Source organism: Thamnophis sirtalis, unplaced genomic scaffold, assembly GCF_051295495.1.
Source record: "Thamnophis sirtalis isolate CommonGarterSnake01/CBP01778 unplaced genomic scaffold, rThaSir2_p1.2 scaffold_9, whole genome shotgun sequence".
Taxonomy (NCBI): domain Eukaryota; kingdom Metazoa; phylum Chordata; class Lepidosauria; order Squamata; family Natricidae; genus Thamnophis; species Thamnophis sirtalis.
In genome coordinates, this window is record NW_028261389.1 from 7,811,013 (window position 1) to 7,837,996 (window position 26,984).

Here is a 26,984-nt window from a genome sequence, read left to right on the forward strand (position 1 = left end):
TGGGCCCGTCCACCCGCCCTGGCGCTATCCCATCTTAAATAATCGCCGTTTTTTCGATCCCGTGTGCATACGCGGAAGGCTTGTGCATGCTCACATTTTCTGTTATGGGCGAACCGGTTGTTACCATATGTGACACCCACATCTATTCATGGGCTATCAGAGTTATCGATAGTCTTTTAAGAAAAACGCTCAAAATTGGGTAATCCGTTTTCCTAAGCCCTTGGCAGTAATAAATGACGAGAAGGAGGAGGCTGAAGGAAAGCAGAATCATATTTTTTGTTCATTCCCTTTCTTTGTTTGTTTATGTAATTTATATACATTTTTTAAAAAAATATATAATATATTAAAAATTATATAATGGTAATATCTAATAAATCACATTTATTATTTGAAGGTCGCTGGATAAAAAACACGTGCTGATCAAACAAAAAGTAAAAAAGTGTGCATGTATGTATATGTGTGTGTATATGTATGTATGTATGTATGCAGGTCTTGGCGTGTTCGGGTCTTTTCCCGTGTAAGATTGAGAGTATCTTGGCGACGCGAGTGAGAACTCGTCTCAATCTTACATGGGAAAAGACCCAAATACAACCAGACCAGCATACCTACATCCGTGAAAATCTACGAATATGTGTGTGTGTGTGTGTGTGTGTGTGTGTACACACACACACACACACACACATATATATATATATATATATATATATATATATATATATATACACACACACATACATACATACATACGCACACAGACACACGCACACAGACACACACACAGACACACACACAGACACAAATATATACATATATATATACATATATATATATATATATATATATATATATATATATATATATATATATATATATATATATATATATATATATATATATATATATATATATATATATATATATATATATATATATATATATATATATATATATATATATATATATATATATATATATACTTAAAGTCACAACCCCTGGTATGCCCAAGTATGGGAGGAAGGTCACACTTCCACTCTCTGTCATTAGGCTCGTCACAAGAGATCATCCAGACAGAAACCCAATATTTTTTACTGTTGCCTTTTTTGTTACATTTGTTATATTTATGCTGATAAATAAATAAAGGGAGACTAGTATAGATCTATTTCAAGCTATTTAGCTCTCATCAGCTAGCCATACCCAAGTTGGGTATGGCTAGCTGATGAGAGCTAAATAGCTTGAAATAGATCTATACTAGTCTCCCTTTATTTATTTATCAGCATAAATATTATATATATATATATATATATATATATATATATATATATATATATATATATATATATATATATATATATATATATATATATATATATATATATATATATATGCACATATATGCAAGCAAACAGTCTTGATGGATCACTAGGTTTTTTTCTACCATCGGTTTTCTATGTTTTTTGTTTTTTTTATTTCTATAATAGAGTCTGCCACTCACAGAATATGTTGGAATTTTAATATTAAAATAATCTTAATGTTTAATAGTTTTTCATATTTTTAAAATTATCAAAATATATTATTATTTATATTATTATTTATATGATTATTATTTATATGATTATTTATATTATATGAAATAATGATGTTAATAATATTATAAATTTTATTTAATATTAAAATAATATTAAAATGGGCATTTGAAGAACTGCCCACTATCTGGGACCCATTAAAAAAAAAATGTATGTATGAAGCAAACTCACCCTGCTAGTTCTGCCAATTCCTTTCTCTTCCTTGAGGATAGACTACCTGAGCAGGTAATAAAGTACCTGAGCTTCTTCTTGGCCCTCCCCTGTTGCTAGGGTGACCCAGCTGCCAATCCAGTAGCCGCAGCCAATGAAACAGCAGCATTGAGCAGGTGGCAGTGAAGGAGGAGAGGAGGAAGGAAGACAAAATGGCTGCCTGGCAGTTCACGAAGATGAAGATAAATAAACAGAGCCGAAAATCAGAAATCGAAGAAAAAAATAAAAATTAAAGGATAGACAGCCCTGATAAGAAACGGGCAAGGGAAAGGAAGCAGCAGCTGAGGAAAATTGGGGGAGGGGGGACGGGGGAGAAAGGCATTTTTTAATACTCCCTCAGAACTGTGTGAGGGAAAGGTTTACCTCAGATGGGAGCCAAGACTGGAAGAAATGCAAAGAATCCAGAAGCCCCACTAGAAAAAGGGGAAGAAAAAGTCAAGACTTGAACAAAGTAGAAAGCAGAAACTAAAGAAAGATCAGACAGATTGAACATCAAAAAAAGAAAAAGAAAAGAATTTAGCTCCACAGAAAGGAAGAGAGATAGACAGGAATAAATAAATAAATAAATAAATAAATAAATAAATAAATAAATAAATAAATAAATAAATAAATAAATAAATAAGTCAGCAGTACAAAATATAGAACGCAAAGATGTAAAAATACATCCCAGCTCTTGAGATGGGCAGCTATATAAATATGGATGGATGGCTTAATGGACAGATAGCCAGACAAAAGAATCAAAGCTGCCATCATAACGTTTTGACCATCATGCCAATTGCAATCCCAGAGAGATATTTAAGATTTCCAAAAAGTTTAATATCAGAAAATGAAATTTTGCAGAATAAATTAACTACAAGTAATAATTATGATTATTTTATATCCCACATTGTAAAGAAATGTAAAGCTGCTTTGCTAGGTATAAAATTGAATAACCAAATTTATAACATCAGATTATAAAAGATGTATGCAATTTAACGTTCAACCCAGAAAAGACCGAGTGGCTGTTGTGTTTTCCTCCCAAAGATTTGGCTACTATTCCACCACTCAGGCTGGGGGGTCAAATTTTATACCTCTCAGAGAGGGTTCGCAACTTGGGAGTCCTCCTGGATCCACAGCTGTCATTTGACCACCACTTAACGGCTGTGACCAGGGGGGCATTCGCCCAGGTTCGCCTGGTGCGCCAGTTGCGACCCTACCTGAATCGGGAGGCTCTCACAACAGTCTCTCGGGCCCTTGTGACCTCTAGGCTGGAATACTGCAATGTGCTCTACATGGGGCTGCCCTTGAGGAGCATCCGGCGACTTCAGCTAGTGCAGAATGCAGCCGCGCGAGTGATTGCGGGTGCACCCCGATTCACCCGCATAACACCTATCCTCCGCGAGCTGCGCTGGCTACCTGTCGATCTCCGGATGCGCTTCAAGGTGCTATTAATCACCCATAAAGCCCTACATGGCGGTGGATCTGGATACTTGAGAGACCGCCTTCTGCCAATTACATCCCTGCGACCGATAAGATCCCATAGATTAGGCCTCCTCCGTATTCCATCGGCCAGCCAGTGTCGGCTGGCAACTACAAGGAGGAGGGCCTTCTCAGCAGTAGCCCCGACCCTTTGGAACGAGCTCCCCGTGGAGATTCGTACCCTCTCCACCGTCCAAGCCTTCCGCATAGCCTTGAAGAACTGGCTCGCCCGTCAGGCCTGGGGATAGGATAGTTACCCCTCCCGAATGATGAATGTATGTTGCTTGCTATTTTATTACATGGTTTCTGTCTTAATGTCTGTATTCCCCCTTCCCAGTTTTGTGTGAGCCGCCCTGAGTCCCCTCAGGGAAAAGGGCGGCCTACAAATACTAATAAAATTCTAAAAAAAAATTCTAAAAAACGTTGCCTTCTAGAGTTTATTGATATGGACTTGCCAGAAATGTAGCATCTCTTCATTTTTATTCATTTAGGAGAACCAAGAAGATAAAAAGTTAATGTGAAAGAAAAAATAATAATCAGCTTTGTGCTGAAATAAAAAGCAGTATTCTAAACTTTATTCTCCATATTATTTAACGGATATGTAACAGATACAAAGAGGATTATTTTTCTCCAAACAACTGCAAAAAAACAGAGCAGAAGAAAGCTTACAATGCATATTTTGGCATATGAAATGTCTAGGAATTCTTGTTTTCTAAATCATTTCTCTATCAGCATGTTTTTGATGCTTTGTTGTTTTTATTTTATCATTTTCACAGACCTCTGAAAATTGTATTGAGATAGGTTTCCCTGATGGTCTGTTTCATAAATTGGTTTATAAATCTATTTGAGCTGGACAACTATAATAAATTTAAATAAATACCAGTTCTTTCACACTTCAATCATTTTATAGAGAATGTAAAAAATAAATATTTGAATTGCTTCACAATCCTTTTTCGTTTTCAATTTTCCTTATTTGTTCATTCTCTCATTTAAATTTATTGGGTCACCCAACTCCAATGGACCCAATTTATGGGGGAGGGTGGTTGAGATCTTGGATAAAAACATAAAACATCTTTGTTTCCCTTCCAGTCCTAACATATTTGAAAGACTCCACAGAGGGAAAAAGTGAGCTGAATTATATACTTAGTGAATGTTTTCAGCCTAAAATGAAAGAGCTGATTCTGGCTGCCTGTTCTCTCTTTTCTTAAAAGGTCCAGAAGGAGCAAACCTTTTCATTTATCATCTCCCACAAGAGTTTGGAGACCAGGATATTCTGCAGATGTTTATGCCTTTTGGAAATGTTATTTCTGCTAAGGTCTTCATTGACAAACAGACTAATCTGAGCAAGTGTTTTGGTATGTAACATTCAGTACAGAACACCAAAAATCTAACATACTATCTACCCTTTCATCTTCCTCTTTTTCCCAAACTGACATCTTAGATTCAACATTTATTGTTGTATCTTGCCTTCCACCAGAGAATTGTAGCTATATCTTTTTTACATTAATCATCATTCTAGTGTGATCTACAATTGGTTCTTTGAACATTGTTTCTTCTCTTTAGGGCAGACATACACGCCCATCCACACACAAACACACACACACATATGTATACATACACATCAGTGGTGGGATTCAAACATTTTTACTACCAGTTCTGTGGGCCTGACTTGGTGGGCATGGCATGGCATGGCTTGGTGGGCATGGCAGGGGAAGAATACTGTAAAATCTCCATTCCCTCCCCACTCCAGGGGAAGGTTACTGCAAAATCCCCATTCCCTCCCGATCATCTGGGACTCGGGAGGCAGAGAATAGATGGGGCGGGGCCAGCCAGAGATGGTATTTACCATTCCCTCCCCACTCCAGGGGAAGGTTACTGCAAAATCCCCATTCCCTCCCAATCATCTGGGACTCGGGAGGCAGAGAATAGATGGGGCGGGGCCAGCCACAGATGGTATTTACCGGTTCTCCTAACTAATCAAAATTTCCATTACCGGTTCTCCAGAACTGATCAGAACCTGCTGAATACCAAGTCCGGTATACATACATATATACAACACCATATACATCAGCAAGTATTGTAAGCCCAATTGACAAAGGAAAGATCAGGACCATATTGGTTAGAAACAAGCAGAAGAGGCATTCATCCTGCAGTGGATAGGTGATGATGATGATGATGATGATGATGATGATGATGATGATGATACATATACATATATGTAGCCCTTGACGTATAACCACAATTTATGTTGCTAAGCAAGACATTTGTTAAGTGAGTTTTGCCCCATTTTATGCCTTTTCCTGCCAGAGTTGTTAAGTGAATCTTAACTTACATTGAGCAAGGAGTTGGACTTGATAGCCTCAAGGGCTCTTTCCAAGTGTGCAGTTGTAAGGTTCACCACCTAGGATTTATTGCTGATGCGAATTAGAGGCATTGGTTAACATCCACTCCTAGTCATTCTCCACCAAATAGATTTATCTTTATGTTCTTGATAAAGGAGGTGCTCTTTGCTTTGTCCTTTATAACAATTTTAACCAAAAAAAAGGAAAGACATTGAAAGTTACATAATAAAATAAAATGTTTCTTTCCTCACAGCAACTCCTATTAATTTTGAAAAGTACAAGCATTTGTGGTTGAATCAGGAAAAATGCCTAAAAAATATTTTCCTAAAAGCACAACAGAACTGTCAAATGCATAAAACTAATTACATCCTGTGTGAAGGAATGTCATTTATTAGACAATCAAGGCACCTTGTTGTGAGTGTCTAATTGTTCTCTATTGTGTTAAAAAAGCACCTCTCCATGTTTAACTCGTTATTTGCAGATTATATTAAATATTTCCTGCTCTGAGAAAGACTATGCAGTTGCATTGCAAACACTTTTTTTTCTCCTTCCATTCAATTATGGCTGATTTTTAGAGATTGCTTTGACAAGTCTCTGCAGTTTTCTTGGCAAGATTTTTCAGAAATAAATTGCCATTGCCTCATTCCTCAAGTTTGCCTCAACAAACTTGAACATTGGGCACTATCTAATGAAATGAAGTTCAATGGTGAAAAGAGTGAGGTTCTACATTTAGGCAAGAAAAAATGAAATGCATAGGTACAGTATAGTTGGTACCTTGCTCAATAGTAGTAACTGTGAGAGGGGTCTTGGAGTCCTAGTGGACAACCATTTAAATAGGAGCCAGCTGTGTGCAGCAGCTGTCAAAAAAGTCAACACAGTTCTAGGTTGCATAAACAGAGGGATAGAATCAAGATCACGTGAAGTGTTAATACCACTTTAAATTGCCTTGGTAAGGCCACACTTGGAATACTGCATTCAGTTTTGGTCGCCATGATGTAGAAAAGATGTGAGGACTCTAGAAAGAGTGCAGAGAAGAGCAAACAAGATGATTAGGGGACTGGAGACTAAAACATATGAAGAACGGTTGCAAGAACTGGGTATGTCTAGTTTAATGAAAAGAAGGACTAGGGGAGTTGATAGCAGTGTTCCAATATCTCAGGGGTTGCCACAAAGAAGAGGGAGTCAAACTATTCTCCAAGGCACCTGAGGGTAGAACAAGAAGCAATGGGTGGAAACTAATCAAGGAGAGAAGCAACTTAGAACTGAGGAGAAATTTCCTGACAGTTAGAACAATTAATCAGTGGAACAGAAGTTGCCTCCAGAAGTTGTGAATGCCCCAACACTGGAAGTTTTTAAGAAGATGTTGGATAGCCATTTGTCTGAAATGGTATAGGGTTTCCTGCCTAGGCAGGGGGTTGGACTAGAAGACCTCCAAGGTCCCTTCCAACTCTGCTGTTGTATCATTCCTACGTTGAGGGAAAGTGACTGGCCAAAGGTCACCCAGCTGGCTTTATGTAGTGTCACAGTTTCTAGCCTCATGTCTTAGTCACTGCCACAAACCGACTCTCTTAAATGTAGTATAGTTACATTGACATACAGTATTTGTTCAATAATTATTCTTTTTGATGCTAGTTTTAATTTTCCCGTTTTATGCAAATTTGCAGCCAAAATTGCATCATTGTGCCTAAGAAATAACAATAGCTTTAATATATCTGCAGGGCATTATTTCCTATGGTTTAGTTAAAATTCAGCCAAGATGGAATATTAACAGAGAAGAATAAAAATAGGAACTGAATATAAAATAAAATGGAATGAACTAATGCATCGACTAGTAAAAAAATAGTTGAATATCTAAATATCTCCCCTCCCATCTCAGAATGCATTTCACTGGACTTTAGGACAGTTTCAAAACTTTTTTCTTCTAATCTTCCTTACCTCTAATAATTTTTGCTTTTCCCTTAAGTTTTATTATGTATGTATTGCTCTTTGTTTATTTGGACTACAAGGTATTATGTAATCTACTTGACAAGGTGAATTTTTAACAATTAAAAACATATTTAATTTAATTGATTAATAAACAGATTCAGGATAATTATAAACTTTAAACAACAAAAATTAAGAAAGATATAATCTGTTGTATTATAATCAAATTATTTTGATATTTTTTTGCTTTATTCAATTCTTTGATAAGCATAATTTGAACTACAAGTTACAAAGCAGGAAAAATGTATCTGAGAAAACAGACACTTCAAAGTGAAGTTTTTCAACATTCAAAAGAAGAATAAATTAGTGGTGGCAAACAGCACCAGAATTTTTTATAAACTTTTAAAGCCAGCATAAGAATAGAATAAAATAATAAATCACTAATGTGCTGGTCCATATCTATTGCATATGGGTCATACTTTGAGAATTTTATTTATAAAAATAAATAACTTGACAACTCTTCTATTGCAAAACCAATGTCATATGGAAGGAACTAAATAAAAAGAATTGTTGGAGGGGGGGAGGAACATTGAAAACAGTTTTTTTGCCATCAGTCCAAATGGCATAATTATTTTCCCACTTTCTCTGCTGTGTCTCTTTGCTGAACTAACCTTGATAACATATTGCTCCTATTTTTAGTCATTTTTTAGTCATTTATTTGACATTTATAGGCCGCCCTTTTCCCTGACATATGGTCCCAGACCAATTGAAACTTAGTAGAGGTAGTTCTCAACATACAACAATTCATTTAATGACCATTCAATGTTGCAACCTTATTGAAAAAAGTACTTATGACCATTTTTAAAAACTTACGACGATTGTAGCATCCCTAGGATCATGTAATCAAAATTCAGATACTTGGTGGTGGTAGCATCCCAGAGTCAAGTGATCTCCTTTTGCGACCTTCTGACAAGCAAAGTCAATGGGAAAGCCAGATTCACTAAACAACTGTGCCACATCTTAACAGCTGCAGTGATTCACTTAATGTCTGGGTCAAGAAAGGTTGTAAAACTGTGGGGAAAATTCACTTAACAAATATCTCGCTTAACCACAGAAATGTTGGGCTCAATTGTGGTCGTAAGTTGAGGACTGCCTATAGATGCATTAGCACAACATATGATGTTTGGTTAAAGTTTTTGTTTTGTTTTGTGGCTTAGTAAGCTTTACAAACCTTGCAGATCAATATCTGTGAAATTAAGTGGATATATAAATAGTATCCCTTTTATCCAAGGTATCTGGTAGGACTGATGTCTTAAACCCCAAAGTCTGAAATGATATCTCCACTGTATCATTTTGGACCTAAAATACTAAATGTACCCTTACATCCAAAAACCATTTGGGTTTTGTAATCAATGGAAGAACAATTGAGAAAGTTGCCTATTAAAGCCCACAAAGGAGAAACCAAAACAGAAGTGACAGGAAGGGAATTAGGAAGCAAGTCGAAGTGACAGAATTGAAGAAAGGAAATCAAACGCTTCTCAGTCTTTATGCTGGAAAACACCGTGAAAGAATCCGAATGCTAACGATTTTCTGCTAGTTCTTATGCACTTGTTTTTTTTCCCCTCTGTCTCTTCCCCCCTAACCCCTTTACCTCCTTTTGTGCATTCTAGGTTTTGTTAGCTATGACAATCCTGTCTCGGCACAAGCTGCAATACAGGCGATGAACGGCTTTCAAATTGGCATGAAACGCCTGAAAGTACAGCTGAAGCGCTCAAAAAATGACAGCAAACCTTACTGACCGTTCTCCCAGAAGCTTTCTGCTCTTAATTTAGTTTCCTTAGGGTAAGTCTCTTCAGCAAGCCCACCCTTGCTTGGGGTGGGGTTGAGAAAGAACATAAGAACACCTGGCCCGCCACCTCTAAAGAGACAGCCATTTGACAATCCTGCTTCCATTTTCCCCACTTGTTTAAGAGAAACTTGGCTAACCTAACCAAAAAAATAATAATAATTGTGGGATGACCTACAAGATTTGAATTAGCAACTCAGATTTTTTTTTTTAAATTTTATTTTAATGAGCATTGAAGGGAAAGCACCCATCCATACGCTACAATCTTAATAATTAGAGCTGTCAAAAAAGAAAAATTGCAACTTGACTTTCTCGGCCCTGGTGTCCTTAACACTTTGGATGAGGATAATGAAAGCAATCCTGAATTATCCGTATATGGCACCAGTTCTGAAATTGCTTAATAAAGCTATGGCCCTTGGCCAAGAAAGTGACTCATTTAGAACACAACATTTTTTTTCCATTACTTCAGTTGATTCTTCCTTCTTCTTAAGAACCTTTAATATTTAACATTCTTAGGGCTTCAGATTGAGACGTGGTTACATTATCCTGTTTAAACACTGGTTGTCTTTATATATTTTACCTCTTTGTGTTTCGTTTTCCTTTTTTTGTTTTTTAAGTTCTTCAGGTTGTTTTTTTTTTTTTTTTGTAAAGAGCATTAGTATAAAAAAAAAGACATAGAGATCTGTTTCTAAAGCTACAGGGTTTAAAAAAAATAAATAAATAAGAATGACAATACTTGATGTTTCTTGAAAGATAAAAATTTAATAATAATAATAAATAAATAAATAATAATAGATACAAAAGAAAGCCACAGGCCTGTAAATTTTATTTGTAAAAAGCATTTCTATTTTTATACAAAAATTTTTACTGCCTCAGAAATAATGGAAGTTATTTATTGCCTATTGTTAACTTATTGGATACCTAAAGACCAGCTCTGTCTGGTAGCTAGATCATTTTGAAGTAGTCTCTAGAGTACACGTGCCAAGAATAGGTGCTTTTTCACCGTTGAACCCTACATCTTTTATGGTTCATAATTTCTCTCCTCTTGTTTGTATATTGTCTTTGTTAACTTGTCCGTTCTTTCCATTATCTACTTTAAAATTTAGTTGTCTTGGGGTTTGTTTGTTCGTTTGTTTTGCTCACTCTTTCTCTTGATTCCCTTCAATCCACTCCTACTCCTCTTGATGTTACCTCTGTTGAAATGGGGTCCTGATTCCTTCCCACCCTTTTCCTTCCCCAAATGAAATAAGAATCCATTTTTTTTTAAAAAAAGAAACCTCCATTCTAATGGATTCTTTGGGGCTCTTTCATTGTGGCCGTTGTTGACCAAGTGTACAGTTAATGCAAATTGTGTGAATGGCTGGGACTCTAATGATGAAAAAATTTGCATTAGTTTTCTCCTGCACCCATTAAAATGATTTTTGTTTCTGCTGCATAGACTCTCCATAACTTTTTCCTCTTCCTTGTTTTTCCCTAGACATCTTCATGCCCGTTAGTTCATCGTTTGCCTAGCATGTCCCTGTGACGTCTTAAAAAAGTTTCATCGTCCCGTCATTGTTTCTGATGTCTTTCTGACCTCACATCATAATTTGGTTCTCCTACTGATCTTTGATCTATAGTTTGAACCTTTGAAATTTGCATGTGACCTCATCTAGCTATATGAATTCTGGGAAGTCAATGTGAAAAGCATTGCTGCATTTATGCAAGATCAAAATTTATTCGTAGTCAAATTTATGATAGGAGTATTAACACACACACACACATACACACACACACACAAAACCTGTGGCAAAATGTTTTGTTTAAAGTTTTCGGTGTTCCTTTTTTCCTTTTCCCCCCCTTTTATTCTTTTCTTTTTTTCTGTAAAAAAAAAAACAGACTTGAAAGTATTAGACAGAGACTGGCATTCTGGCTGGTCTCTTAATGACATAGCAATATGTGTCCACACAGGCACAGAATGTTGGTTTCTAACAGACTACTTCCGAAATAGTTTGAAATGAAGAACTGTCTGATTTTAAGTCTCTAGAGGTCTGTAATAGTTTTTACATTTTTCAGGCAGTGTAAAGTTTTTTGATAAGGCCATTTTAGGTGGCTCACTTTCTCATTAAGAATATATATATATAGAACCACTTTTTGTAGATTAGTATAAAAAATATTTACCCTGTTTTAGGGCAAATGCTACCTATTTGTCACCTTTTGCTGAACTGATTCACAAGTTAGACAATCCATGAATTAATGCACATGAAAATTACCTATATTTTATACTGTTTCGATGTACAGGAGAAAGGTTATTGTAAGCTATTGTTTCATTTGGTGCTTTTGTGAATTAAGTTGTGGTCTCATCATTGGGAGGGGGTTCCTCATGGTCTTTAAGTGTTCTGTGTTTATAAACAACAGGTTTGAAATTGGTTTTTACTTGAAGATCAACAACAGAACAAAAAAAATGAATTTCAAAAAATGGAAAAAAAAATTGTTTGCTTAAAATTTAAAAAAAAAAAAAAGTTTTCATGTGAAAAATAAAAACTATTCCAGACTAAGTTTGTGTTGGCTTCTGTGAGGCATTGATGTCGATTTTTTTAAAATTATTATTGTGGACAATTTCGATGTGTTTGTGTTCAGCAAAATGTGATTCAGTTTTCCTTTTAAATAAATAATAAGAACTCAGTGGGGGGAAAAAAATTAGTGCCAAATTCCAAAGGTACTTCTCTTCCTAGAGCTTCAGTGTGTTTCTTGTGTGAAGTAATTTGATAACATGGGTATTTTATTATGTGTTTTGTATAAATCCCTAATATTTAAAGGAAAAAAGAGGTTAAAAAGTTTGTTAACTTGCTATCCTGTGGTCTTGTTGCCTGAAATTGTTGTTGTTTGTTATTTCTCTTGGATGTTTTTTGTAAAACATTGTATAAGTGCCCATGTTTCCCTTTTCTAACCATTCTGCGCATCAATGCTGTGAATGCAAACCTCACAATGTAATTTCCTCATAATGTATGGAAACCTCTAAGGTGAGAAAGTTTTGAACTTTTAACCCTTTCCACCCAGAGCTGTCTTGAGAGTTAATACTTTTATACATTCACCATTTTGCTCTTTATTTTTATATACACATTACACACACACACACACATGCATATTTGTGCATGTATATTCATACACAAATGTGCACATACACACACACACATGCACGCACATACACATATACACCTAATTTTTTGTGCTTTATTTAATACATGATTGAAATCAGAAAAATGCATAGAGCAGATCTGAAGGACGAAAAAAAATATTTTACTGCTGTCTAAAGTTCTTCTGTATCTATAACTAAAAAAAAAAGATATTTAGAAATTGTAGAGCTCCTTTGTTTTGTTTTGTTTTTTAAAATCTTTTCTTAAAAAGAGCTTTTAATATGCTGCTGGTATATGATATTCTGTATTTAAAAAGTAAAAATAATTCTTTAATTATGTATTGTGTAACCACTCCTAGATAGGAGAATTGAACCCACAATTTGAAATCATAAAAAAAAAATATTTTTATAATAAAATTAAATGAATTTTTGATTAAATCCAGCGCACTAGAACTTCCTGGATGAAACGTTCTTGTGCACTGCAGTTAAACTCCTTTTTATGGATGAGGTTTACACACATCTAAATGCTCTGATGTGCTAGCTGCCATATTTGTACTATGTTGGTCCAGATGCAATAGATACAAAGTAGATATAGCGGTATCTTTTGTTAGCAGAATTCATTCCTGTTAGTTGATGAACATGCAGGCTTCTGACTTGGAGCAAATCCTCAAAAAGGCAGAAGCAAAATGATGGCTCTGTAGTTCCTCAGCCTGAGAACAAATTGCAATAGGCCAAAATCTGTTTTTGTGAACGCGGGTCTTTAGAGCTTCTGGAGGGATGGAAGCTATTGATGCTCTGAGAAGCAATTGCACGCATGGTGGTTTTACATGTCCTCCTCTGGTGTGAGATTGGCCCTGCTGCCCGTGACATTATGGGGCTGACTAGACTAGCTGGACTCTCATTCCAAAGAAGAACATAAAGATTGTTTTCCATCAGTTCCTCTGAAGCTGTGGCACAAATGGCTGACCCGCTTGCAGGCCCCTCCATCTTGTCCTGTCTCCCAATCTGGAGATTTTCCACACATTTTCCAACCCTTCAATCAAAGCATCAGGGGACCTTGCCAGCATTTCCTTCTCTTCCCAAGCCCTCTCCTCACAGCAGCTTTGCTGCTTCCCTTAGTAAAACCCGGTTGTTCTTTTCAAAGCTTTCCTTTTCTTAACACCATGGAATCTTAGTAAGGCACAATCCAGGAAGAAGGCAAAATGGTGTCTTGTTGCTGTTTTTAGCATTTTTCCATTGAGCATTGCTTGTCACCATCTAGCCCCATCTCAACCATGTGCACTGCACAGGTCAGAAACCCAGAGTCTCCGAGATGTTGTCTCAACCCAACACAGTGTACTCTTTAAAGCAGAACCCACATGAAGTGAGTTGCAGGTATCAACCCATACTCCTGATTTGCTTCTCCACCTCTACCCTTCCCATCCCACGTGCGCCCCTTTTCTTCTTTGTTTCATTCAGTACGCGGAACTGGCCAAAGTCATGCTCTTTGACTGTTTGTGAGGACAATTTGCTTTCTCTGAGCAGTTTGGAGACATGGTTCTGAACATCGGAGGCATTCTTAAATGCAATGGGGAGCATTGCTAAATCAGAGCTTCCTGTATTTCAGAACAGACTTTTTAAAAAAATTCAGCAAACCCATTGTGTTTGCTGCACTTGTATTGTAAGGAGACACAGACGCAGGCTTTGCATTGGGAGATTTTTACCATAGCTAGTTGGAATGTCTTGGCCTGGGGGCATAAGTATTCAGAAATTCACACCTGCCATTCATAATCTATGTAGTTACACTACGGCAGTCGTACTGACAGAAGAGGAAGTCAAATAAGGGAGGCAATTTAGGATGCGATTGTTATTTTCTTTTTTTCTGAAGTGGGTAACAAAAGCGAAGTCCCATCCTTACAATACAAAGGTTATTTTATTTACCAGAGGTGTCCAGAAATTATGGTCACCAGAATAAAAATGCTGGCTACAACAGTGCACATTAAAAAAAAAAACTAGATGGAGCTTCGCTTGTCACAACCATCTTGATTTTTGTGACCGTGCCTGAGGACACATCTGGTATTGTCCTACGGCATCGTCCTTTGTGTGAATACCATTCATTCCTTCCACAAGCATCATGAAGCTGAGCTAATAGCACCCATACATCCACTCTTGAAGGCGCTGCAGTTCACAAAAGTCTCTGACATTGTAAATATGGCCATCTTTAAGAGGCCACAGGACTTCACCATTTTCACTCAGTGAAAAACAAGAAATGGAAAAGCTACAGGGGATTAAATTTAATTTTGCTACATAACGCAGTTATAGAGTTGGTATGTTTATTGCCCCTGCTGGGTTCTGTTCACTTCACAGCCATAGTGGCTCTGCATAACTCAGAAATCTGCATGTTCCATCAGTAGAAAATTATGAAACCTAAAGGTAGTTGCTTAGCTATTTTGTATCTCTTATTATCTGTTGTAAACAATACGTGGGCACGATCCTGCAAGCATGTACCGTACTACTTACTATCTGTTCACATCAAAGAGAAAGTTCTGCAAATCCTTAGATTTTGCAGAATAATAACCAAGGAACTAAGGAATGATAACACTTCATTGCCTTGTTTCTTTGAAGTTAGATTGAACAGAATAGCACTCCTATTCATCAACTAGATTTTGGTATTCTATAGTGGCAAATATAAACCTCTTTCCAAGCCAAGATTATTTCAGCAGCTTTTCATGCTACTGATTTTTTAAAAGTGCCAAAATCATTTCCTATTGTCTAATCCTTTCCACTCTCATTTAAAACATATCCCATTTTTCCTCTTTCCCCCCAATTCCCCATATAAATTATTTTCAAGATAGCAGGTGATAATCTACCAGTTTGCTTTTACATTCTTTCTAAAAGGGGATGAGGAAGCATGTTTATTTTTAGAGAAGCCGTAGATGGCAAGCACTAGAATCCAAATAATGCAGAGAGAGAGAGAGAGAGAAGAAAGCAAGAAAAAGACTTTTAATACAGAGACATTCTCAGTTAATAGATAAGTGCTCCATGATTGTCTCATGTTTCTTCTTCTGGGGCTTTGCTGAATCCTTGAGGGATAACTTTGCACTTGTTACACCATTTTTCTTGCTCAATTGTTAACATAAATGTAGTAGGAGATCACGAAACATTTTTTCCAGGACGTTATTATAGTTCAGCATCTAACATTTCCCAAATAAATATACTGTTTGGAAAAGAAAATCAGATCCCACGTAAGAAAACTCATACCCCTTCCATGTCAACTGGGGATTGTTTCAAAACCCCACACCAACCCTGTTAAAATGGCAACGACAAGTGTGTAATTAACAGCACTTGGATGGCCAACACAATGATGAATGCTTTGTCCTGCTGGTGCTAAACTCCATAACTTCTGTCTTATGAATTTGCACCTATCCAAGTGGGAAGCTTTCTTCTCTCTCTCTCTCTCTCTCTTTCTCTCTCTCTCTCTCTCTCTCTCTCTCTCCCTCTCCCTCCCTCTCCCTCCCTCCCTCTCACTCTCACTCTCTCTCTCACTCTCACTCTCTCTCTCCCTCTCACTCACTCTCTCTGCTTGCCAGCCCCATTCCTCATTATTTCCCAGGCATTGTTCATTTTGCAGCCCCAAGGGAACTCTTGATTTTCAAAGAGAGGTTTAATTTGCAATATTGGGCCATTTCCTAGGGACAAAGTACTGGGAGGAAAAGAAGGAACAGGCATCAACAGGAAAGAAAAGCTGTCACTTTCTCAACAATTTCTATCCTGAATTAAGATACACCCACCGCTGCTTGTATTTGCAGCATAAAAGATTGCAAGGGGGAAAAAAACCAGCTAGCAAAATTATAGCTTCACACCAAGGCCTTATGCACTGCACTTGTACACAAGTTCTTCATATATAAAAGATGAAACGTTGAAGGGAAACTGTGAGAGTGCAAAGGGCTTTTATTCATAGAGGAAGAAAAAAGAAAATAATAATAATAAAAAGTAACCAGGAATGGTTGCATTTCAAAATTTTAACTCCGAAAGCACAAAACCGTAGTTTCCCAACCAAATTAGTCATGCGAAATGGCCGTATTCAAAGGTGTAACAAGTTCATCTTTCTTTCACCATAGGGGTTATTTCTCAGCTTGTGCTACTCTTTGGCTCATGTTGCTGTTTCTGTTTCTATTAACTTAAGTGCTAATTAACAAAAAAAAAATTAAGTAATTTCATTGTTTTTTCTGAATAATGTCATATCCTGTGTACCAGGTTTTGGGGAGGGGGGGTGGAGGACGTTGTGCTGTGAGAAATTGTTGTTTGTCAACTAATGACAACTTTTTTAAGTTGAGAGAATCAAAAACTCAGGAAATGAACCATTCCTACCACAGATGTGGCATTCATGCTCAGGGAATTCTTCGGGCTGGGCAGATCTCAGTGTTGCTCATGGAAATTATTCTTCACCCCTTACGAATTAAAAGAGGAGGGTCTTCCTGGGACAACCAAGCCCTTCAATACCTTGACCAGTTCTGCATTCCTATGGCAGAAGGTAAAAGCAGATTTTTCTTTCAACCCTCTATGAATTCTCAGTGTATGGGAGCTGAGCCTGTGGTACCAATGGATTATAACCTAGGTTTTTGCTTCTTTCTATTTTTATTTTGTCTAAGAAAAGCCAAAGTTACTGCAATGTAGTGAGAAACTGTAAGACCATTTTGAGTATTGTTTCTGTTTTGTCGATGCATTTGGATTTTGCTGTTTGATGGAATTTGAGCCAAAAGCAAAATGGAAAACGAAATGAGGAAAATAAAACAAACCAACCAAGTAACCAACCACAGGCTTTCCTGCTTATAAAACTTGATTGTACGCACGCATTTTGTACCAGTGGAACTTTTTTATACTGGAGATTTAAACAAAAATGGGTGGGGGGGAAATATGGTGGCTTAACTCTTGTGAGCCCCCTGATCATAACTGTTTTTCAAGTTTGATTTCCAGTCGATTGAAAGAAAGTTGGCTTAGTTTAGAAAATTTAAAACAAACTTTGGCTTGGTTTTATCCTTTCCATTTGCTTATATTTAGTGTTTAGGATTTTGTGTTTTAAAACAAGCTGTAAGTTTCACTTTTTATTCTGTATTGTGCAGTTTCACAATATAACAAATTAGAATTTAGGAGTACACAGTCACTTTAAGTGGATATATATGTATTAGGGTTTTGGTTTTGTTTTTATTTTTATTTTTAAAAAGTAGGGTTTGCTTTTTTGCTGTTTAGATCAAAAGGTTTTCCTGGTTCTTCTGTCTTCATTGTGAACATAACTGTGTAGTTGAAACAGTCAAACTTATTTTTGTAACGTATGTTATTGTGTGATGCAGTTTTTTGCTTCTGTCTCCAATATTAAACCATTTTCCTAATACTTGTCTCACTTTCTCTCTCTGTGTTGTACTGTTGGTAGTCATTCCGTGTTGGTAATACATTTGCACACCTCACTGTTGCACGTCCCTGTTGATTTTTTTTTTCTATTCGTTGTGTACAAAAGATACAGTCGATTCCACTAAGTGAACCTCTGATTGGAGAATGAATGCAGATTTGCTGTATTTAGCCCCATCTTCTTTGCCTCCTTTACCCCCAGTTGCCTTTGATTGTAATTATTAGGGTGAAGTCACACTGAAGATGCCTCTAAAAAGATGTGTTTGTGTGTTTGTGTGTGTGTGAGAGAGAGAGAAAATCTACATACACAGAGAGAATCAAAGTCACCAAGTTTTCTCTAGTGACTAAAAAGGGATCCTCTGTAGGATCACATTAAGTTTACTATTAAAATATTTTCTTCACTGGAGAAGAAAAACTTGTTTACGTTGCAGAATTATTCAGCAAAGCTTTGGTATTATACCTAGTTAGTTTGCCAGTTTTCAGAAGTGTAAAATTTTTAAATACAGGTAGAAGACCCTAAGTTAAAATCTACCAGGCTTATTATAGACAGCTTTAATTTTTTTTGTTGAGAGTTCAAGGAGAACATTGAATTTATTAAAACTACCCAAAATTAAAAATAAGTAATCAGGAAAGGTGCTGAACTGGGCTATTTTGAATTTAGCATGCAAGGTAGTTCTTTTTCAGAGCGGGTAATTCAACCACATGGATCTCCTAGGAGAGTGGCAAATACTTCATTCTTAAATTCCCCTTAAGAACAGGTGATGCTCTTTTTAAAAGATATATATATATATATATATATATATATATATATATATATATATATATATATATATATATATATATATATATATATATATATATATATATATATATATATATATATATATATATCCCCCTAATGATGCCATTTTGATTTTTCCCAGTGCAACGCTCTTATAGAAAACCAACTACTGACCGTAACGGGCTTTCCGTAATTTCTCTTCGTTTGATTCATCAGACACTCAAATCTAATCAGGTAGGAAAGGGAACTTTCTAGAAAGAGGAACTTCTCCCCCTGCATGGGACTCAAGCCATAAAATTATCCTCTTCCCCAAACTCAGGAATTGAAGACCACTTAAAAGTGCTCTTACGCGATTTTCCTTGTGATGTCTATTATGTCCCCTATTTAGTATTTTGGTTTTGACGTGGTTGAGTGGGCTGTACTCAATCTCGTGCTTCCTCCAGCTCAGTTTGAGGGAAGCGCATATAACTTAGTTTGCCTAGAGCCCGGTTTACACGTATCGGGGCTTGTAGATTTCAGAAGCACATTCGCAACTGCCTGCAATGTGGCTTCCATGGTGCCTGCCTCCTAAAATCCCCACCTCGGTTTCTGTTTTCCGATTACCTCGACAGTTTAGCTGCACACTAGACCAGTGTTTCTCAACCTTGGCAACTTGAAGATGTCTGGACTTCAACTCCCAGAATTCCCCAGCCAGCATTCGCTGGCTGGGGAATTCTGGGAGTTGAAGTCCAGACATCTTCAAGTTGCCAAGGTTGAGAAACACTGCACTAGACCATAGCTGATGAGGTAGCAGGGTGCCTGTGATGTCACAAATAAATAAAAAACTCTCTTAAAACCATTGGAAAGATGGTGCCATCTTCCCGGGAGATAACAGGAGCCTTAATTGTGACACATGATGACAATCACTTATTTCAATGTAAAAAAATGCAAGCTTTAAACAAAAAATGGAAGCAAAGCTTATCTGCGTACACATTTTCAACCGATTAATTGTAGGACCACTTTTTTTTTTTTAAAGAATGACTGGAACCAATGTGGTTTCAGCGGAAGCCCTTCTCCCCAAGGGGAATCTGGGTGCAATTCCCATTTCAGTGGCTCAGTTCCCCTGGTCATGCCATTCACTTCTTCCAGAAGTGGTTGTGAAATATACCTCTCTGTCAACCTGTTTAGCCTAGCATTCAAAGTTATTCAAACCAGGGTGTGGGTTTTTTTTTTTTTTTTTTGTACATTCAGTAATGTACATTCAGCAGAAAATGGCAAGTAAGAATTCTCAGCAAAGTTAGGACTCTCTTCTTTCTTTCAAATACATAGAAACTTCATTGGCTGCCAAATAGCATTTAAGTCTACATAGTTAAGCCATAACTGTATACTCCATCCCTGTCATTCCAGGGTAAAAGATTGTGTAAAAATAATAACAATAAAAAAAGAAATAGATTATCTCTGAGGTAGTGAGATAAATCAGAGCTGAAAAACCATAGACATGAAAAGCAGACAGGCTAAAAAAAAATCAAACATCCCTGGATGAGGAAAAATTGCAAAGTTGCAATTGCAAGCCAGCTTCCGTAATTGACGTCTTCCAATAGCTCTGAAACTACATCCCCCATGTGTCTCAGCGAGGGATTTGGAAATTCTGTGGGATATTGTTCCACCGTATATGAAGAGCATCTGGTTAGGCAAGAGGGCTTCGTTGGGTCACAGCTCTTCTATACTGCCTACCTGTGATCCAACAACCTGAATGCAACACAGCCTCTGTGTGTTGATGGCTTTTCTGTTGGTTGACAATCTTGTTCTCCAGACCTAGACAACCAATTTTCCTGAGTCCTGTTTAAGTCAGAGGCTGGCCTTCAAATTAGGCTAGGCCTAGCCTCAAAGTAGAGGTTAGAAGGACATATAATATTAGCAACCGTTTGCACCTAAATATACATGCCAGTACAAGAGAAACGCCACCAGTTTGATCCTGCAGATGACTGGAGGTGGGCCTGCCCCTAGGTGGAAGGTCAGCCAGGGGGGGAAAAAACTATCTGTGAAATGATTCGGAGAAAACCGGAAAATCTGAACCATCCCTACGCATCAGTTGCCTCAGCCATTCGTTTTTGGATTGCAAAATTTGAGGCCATATGGAGTTGGTAAACTGCTGAGAGCCTTCTCTCAGTTGTATCTATAAGCCACACTTGTGTCAGAGGTGGGTTCCTTACCTATTCGTCCGGTTCAGGTGGACACGTGACTGTACCGGTTCTCTCCTCGGCAGCGCCATCTTGATTTTCGGTTCTGCACATGTGCAGAACAATTTTCATTGAAACAAAATGTAATTGTTATTCATTTTTGTAACGTTGTGCGCATGCGCAGATCGTTTTAAGTGGAAATGAGCATGCACATGCATTTTCGGGCGCCGAACCGGTCGTAATGGTAGCCAGAACCCACCCCCTGCACTTGGTGTGTCTCCGTAGCCTCTTTTGGAGCTGGTCATCTCCTTTTCTTGCTACTGGACCTTGTGGCCCCAGAGACCGAGAGAATCCTTCCCATTGAGGAACCATCTTGAGATGATACTTTTTTGTACCTTGAATTAGGAGCCCGTCTACTCATATCAGCGTGTAGGCACCTATCTATCCATACCTTCAAAATATCAGGTGTTCGTTTTCCAGTACGGTTTCTGTACGGCAGGAAAACAAGAAATGCTCTGCTCTCCTAAAATTTCCTCTTGAGAACTGGATAGTTCAGTTCCTCCCCACAACATCCTTACTTCTCATTAAGAATCCAGCCGTTAAATTCATAGTAATGGTACTAGAGGCTCATGGTAGACAACGGTGTATTTTCAGCAGTGCTTTCAATCTGGTTAGATGTCCTACAAGGCTGCAGCCCACATGTGGGGGTCAAGATGGCGGCTGCCACTGTGTGATCAAAGCCCCCACTCCTCCTTTTGGCAGCTCATGTTTAAAAAAAAGAAAGAAAGGAAAAGAAAGAAAAGAAGGAAAAAAAACAGGCAGCGCTTCAAAAGTTCAGTCAGGCCCACCGTTTTCTCTCTAGTCCTACCCTCGCTCCCTGGTGCAATGGGAAGCCCACCCATTGTGAGAATTGACAAGGACCCAAAGCCATGGTGTTTCTAGACCCCCCTCCCCTCCCCGAAATTATGTGTATCTGTACTAGAGCAATTATTGCCTTTTAAAGGAAAAAGAAAAATCCCAATCTGGCTGCCTCCAGGCATTAGGCGATCCAAGCAAAAAAGGTGTACTGTGTTTCATTCCTGATAAGTGAATAAAAGCATTGTGATCAAACAATCAGGTTATTCACTTATCAGGAATCGACTGTACTACTGGTTCGTTTTGTTCTTCATCTCCTGTTGTAATTTCACTACTTTGCTGTGTCCTGTTTGTTTCTCCTCCTCTCTTCCTTTTCCTCTTCTTCCTCTTCTTCCTTTTCTTTCTCCCCCCCCCCCACTCCTCCTCCTCTTCCCCTTCTCCATTTCTCTGGCCCCCCTTTCTTCTCCTCTTTTTCTCTATCCTCTCTTTTTCTCAGATGCTCTAGCACAATCACTGGAAAGTCTCCCATCTTTTGATCATGAAACATGCTCTAAAAGTGGGGAACGACCATGTTAACAAAAATCTATGCACTTGCTATCAGGAACTAAAATATCGGGTGTGTGTTATTATCTGCTAAGTACGTGATTTCTTAAATAAAGCTAGTGAAAGGATTTTGTTTGTTTGTAAAAATAAAATAAAACTTTTATGATGGGTTAAAAGAGTTTTTAGGGGTTGTGCTTTATTTTTGTTAAAACCGAAAAAAGGGGATGCAAAAGATCTTTAAAAGTTCTGCCATGCCAAATATTTGTTGGTTTGTTTATTTGGTTATTTTATTTTTTTCAAATTTCCTTTGTTTATGTGTTTATTTGTGTATTTATTTATTTATTTTGACTATTTATTTTTCTACGGTACATTTAATCTATCCATGGAACTGGGGATGACAGGCCTTTACGAGAGTGGGGGAGTAGGGCACATTTCTGGAGGGCACAAGCAACAATTTCTTGAAAGCCAAGATTGTTTAATTAAAAACCTGTTCCTTTTACAATGTAAAGGCTATATTAAGTAGAAAGATTATTTTTCTTACTAAATATGAAGCCATTTTTGGACACCAGAGAACAGTTAAAAAGTGTCTGATGTTTGCCATATACAACAATAAACTTATTATGTGTCTGAATTGTTGTCCGTGTATTAATGGAGATTACATGCTGGGAATTCTTACCTTCTGGTGTGGATTCTGTGCAAATTGCAAATTGGAACCACACAGGTGTTGAGTGGGCCCATACCTCCCGAAAAATAAAAACCCAGAAATAATCAGTAATGATAGCTGTCTTTTTCCCATTTTCTCTATTTCCCCCCCCCCCCTAACCTTCCTCTCGAAGCAGCAATTTGGGGTCGTTGTTGTTGAAGTCTGCCAAATGAACCATGGGGGGGGAAATGACACCCCAAAGCTTTTAAGGACATACGATGAGAGAGGAAGAGACATCTCTTTCAAACCTCAAGCGTTAATGAACAGGTTCACGTGTAAGCTACTTTTAATACATACAAAGAGATGGTGTAGGCCAGTGTTTCTCAACCTTGGCAACTTGAAGATGTCTGGACTTCAAGTCCCAGAATTCCCCAGCCAGCGAATGCTGGCTGGGGAATTCTGGGACTTGAAGTCCAGACATCTTCAAGTTGCCAAGGTTGAGAAACACTGGTGTAGGCATTCAGGCAAAGCCCAACACACTCCCAATGTTAGCATTGGCAAGGAACACATTACCTTTCTTTGGAATAAAACACTTAACATAAATCACTTGTTTCCCCACCGTGACTTCCCCTCGCTTATAATTTTCTGGTATATTATTAGTAATTTATGAATTATGGAATGTCACATACTGCTTTGAATGACTACACATCACTTATTCAGCTTTAAGCAAGAATAAATATCAGGGACCACGTTCAACGCAGTGTATCAATTGCCACGTGAAATGAGGTGCTACAACAGGTTGAGCCAAAGCAGATTCTCTTCTACTTTAAGTGTCTCGTGGGGTGTGAACTTTATATGGTTGTTTTTTTAAAAAAAACATTTATTGCACAGGGTTCAAATCGAGTTATAGTCCAGGAATGGCTCCCATTAAATTAAATTTTGTGCCGGATTTACTTCTAAGGAACAAAGTTATACCAGAAGAAAAGAATATTTGTAGCTTGGAACTGAACTGTGAGTCCTTGGTGCCCTCTGAGCTTGCAGACGTTTCATTACTCAACTAGGCTACATCATCAGTGTTAAAGGGAGTGAGGTTTTGCTCTCTGTTTATATATAAGTAGCTTTCCATGTCATTATGAGTGGGGAAGAAGAAGAATGTTGTTTCCAAGTTCCAACACTGACAGGACAAGCGACTTGTATAGAAACACGGAGAAAACCTCACTCCCTCCGGTCACTGATGATGTTACCTAGTTGGGTTACTGCAAGACGTGAGGTTTCAAAACATCCAAAATGTATGCTCACTAGTTCAACAGAGAACTCTGATGTACAAAGAAGGTTTATTGAATTGCGTTTGCAAAGGCAGGACCTCCACATCCCTTCCCAAGTTGGATTGAGATCGTGGCGCTCGCTCTTCAAGTTTCACACAAGGCATTTCTACATTTCCACAATATACGTGTTCCATACAATATACGTCACGCCTAAGATCCCTTACATTCTGTGTTCATGACCAACATGATTACCCCTGCCTAGTTAAAAACAGGATCTACCTTATCTTGTCTTTTGCAATTTATCCGGAGTGTGGGGCTTACTTCCTTCAACATTCAGATGGTGACTAGTTAATTATTAGTTGTTTTTATTTGGCCTTGCTACTGAGGCTTACAGTAAGAGTCATTGGTTTAAAATATTTTATAATTCTTCTGATGCATTTTATAGAAGAGTCACTTTCCATCCGTTCTCACAAAGACAACAACCAAGCTCAGAAAGCACCAAGGTTATTTACAATTATTTACAGTAATAGCAATAGCAATAGCAGTTCGACTTATATACCGCTTCATAGGGCTTTCAGCCCTCTCTAAGCGGTTTACAGAGTCAGCATATCGCCCCCACAGTCTGGGTCCAGTATGTTAGCCTAGAGTTGGATGGAGTCTCTCTGATCAGGTGAATAACTTTCTTTACATTATGTCAGATGACCCAGCTAAATGGAGTTGAAGAAAACACCTTCTGCCTTAATGTGCAAAAATGACAGGCGGAATTAATTTTCAGGCGGTGAAAAGCCAACTAATCAAAATTATAGCAGTCTCCCACTATCTCAGGGGTTACCACAAAGAAGAGGGGGGTCAAGCTATTCTCCAAGGCACCTGCAGGCAGGACAAGAAGGAATTGGGTGGACATTAATCAAGGAGAGAAGCAACCTAGAACTGAGGAGGAATTCCCTGACAGTGAGAACAATTAATCAGTGGAACAGAAGTTGCCTCCAGAAGTTGTGAATGCCCCAACACTGGAGGTTTTTAAGAAGAGATTGAACAACTGTTTGAAATGTTTAGGGATTTGGATTAGAAAACCTTCAAAGTCCCTTCCAATTCTGCTCTTCTGTTCTACCCTCTAGTCTCCTCATTGGGTTTTGACATCAAGTCCAACTTTAGTTCCAATCTCCTCCCAATACCAATAAAAAGGTTATAACGGCTGAGTCTCCTTCCAGCACTTAGTTTCAGCCTTCAAATCAACCAAGGGACTCTTATGCATCCTAAATTCTGCTGCTGCTAATCTCACCACACCACCAGTGGTGAGACTCAAATAATTTAACAACCAGTTCTCTGCCTTAATGACCGGCTGGGTGGGCGTGGATGTGGTGGGCGTGGCCAGGGGGTGTGACAAGCAGCATTCAACCTCCTGCACCCTCCTGGGACCAAAAATGGGCCACCGGGGGGGGGGCATGCTACACCACCACCACCATCACCGCACCTCATTTTGGGCCTAGTAGGCCTCTCTGCAGCCTCCTGAGAGTAAAAGCAGGCTGCGGGGGGGGGGGGGGGAAACGACGTGCCACAACACACACACGCGCACACACACACACACAGCAGTGGTGGGTTTCCATTTTTTTACTACCAGTTTCCTTGTGCACGCTCCACGCACATGCAACACTTCTGTGCATGCACAGAAGCATCCGGGCAGGTGGGCGGAGCCTTCCGCTGCCACCACTACCAGTTCGACCAATTCAGGCCGAACCGGCAGAAACCTATTTCTGACCCGCACTCTATTTTGGGCTTAGTAGTCCTCCTTGAAGCCTCCTGGGAGCAAAAACGAACCGGCTGAATCCCACTACTGCACCAGATGCCTCCAGAAGACATGGGAACCAGACTTCACTTTGTTCTACCCTCACCTCCACTCCCCAACCATAAAGAATTTCCCATCAATCAAGAAAACCATCAATCATTGAGCCCAGCGGTCCTCAGTAGTGAGATGGCGGGCATCTAGATTTGATAAACAAACTAAAAATAAATAAATTTACAGTCCAGGATAACCTTATGAAATTCTCTACAAGAACTATTCTGAAAGGCCTGGGAACATAAAAAAGAGGAATATATATATAATATGCTGGTCTTGTTGTATTCGGGTCTTTTCCCGTGTAACATTGAGATTGTCTTGGCAAAGTTTTGGTGAGGTCTCACTCGCAACACCAGCCTGAGGATGGCAAGTGAGACCTCCCTGAAACGTTGCCAGGACAATCTCAATCTTACACGGGAAAACCTGAATACAACAAGACCAGCGTACCTACACCCATGAAAATCTACGAAGATAGATAGATAGATAGATAGATAGATAGATAGATAGATAGATAGATAGATAGATAGATAGATAGATGATAGGTAGGTAGGTAGGTAGGTAGGTAGGTAGGTAGGTAGGTAGGTAGGTAGATAGATAGATAGATAGATAGATAGATAGATAGATAGATAGATAGATGATAGATAGATATAGAGATAGATATAGAGATAGATAGATAGATGATAGATAGATAGGTAGATAGATAGATAGATAGATAGATAGATAGATAGATAGATAGATAGATATAGAGATAGGTAGGTAGGTAGGTAGATGATAGATGATAGATAGGTAGATAGATTATACATATACATACATACATACATACATACATACATACATACATACATATAAAATTAGATAGATAGATAGATAGAGAGAGAGAGAGAGAGAGAGAGAGAGAGAGAGAGAGAGAGAGAGAGAGAGATGTTATATTTGTGCTGACAAATATAACAAAGGCAACAGTAAAAATATTGGGTTTCTGTCGTGATGGACTCTTGTGACGATATATATAGTGTCACAACCCCTGGTATGCCCCAATTAT

General features: G+C 38.1%; 1 protein-coding gene across 23 annotated transcripts in view; it reads left to right on the top strand.

The window, feature by feature from the left end:
• The window catches only part of CELF2 (CUGBP Elav-like family member 2), a 669,316-nt gene extending 654,055 nt beyond the window's left edge, over positions 1-15,261 (top strand). For all 23 annotated transcript variants that reach the window (XM_087722719.1, XM_087722718.1, XM_087722722.1 and 20 more), the window contains 3 exons: positions 4,463-4,606; positions 9,187-9,358; positions 10,840-15,261. In XM_087722719.1, coding sequence (XP_087578845.1) covers positions 4,463-4,606; positions 9,187-9,314 — 272 coding nt within the window. In that variant the 3' untranslated portion in view covers positions 9,315-9,358; positions 10,840-15,261. The remainder of the gene's footprint in view (positions 1-4,462; positions 4,607-9,186; positions 9,359-10,839) is intronic.
• Positions 15,262-26,984: the final 11,723 nt, after the last annotated feature.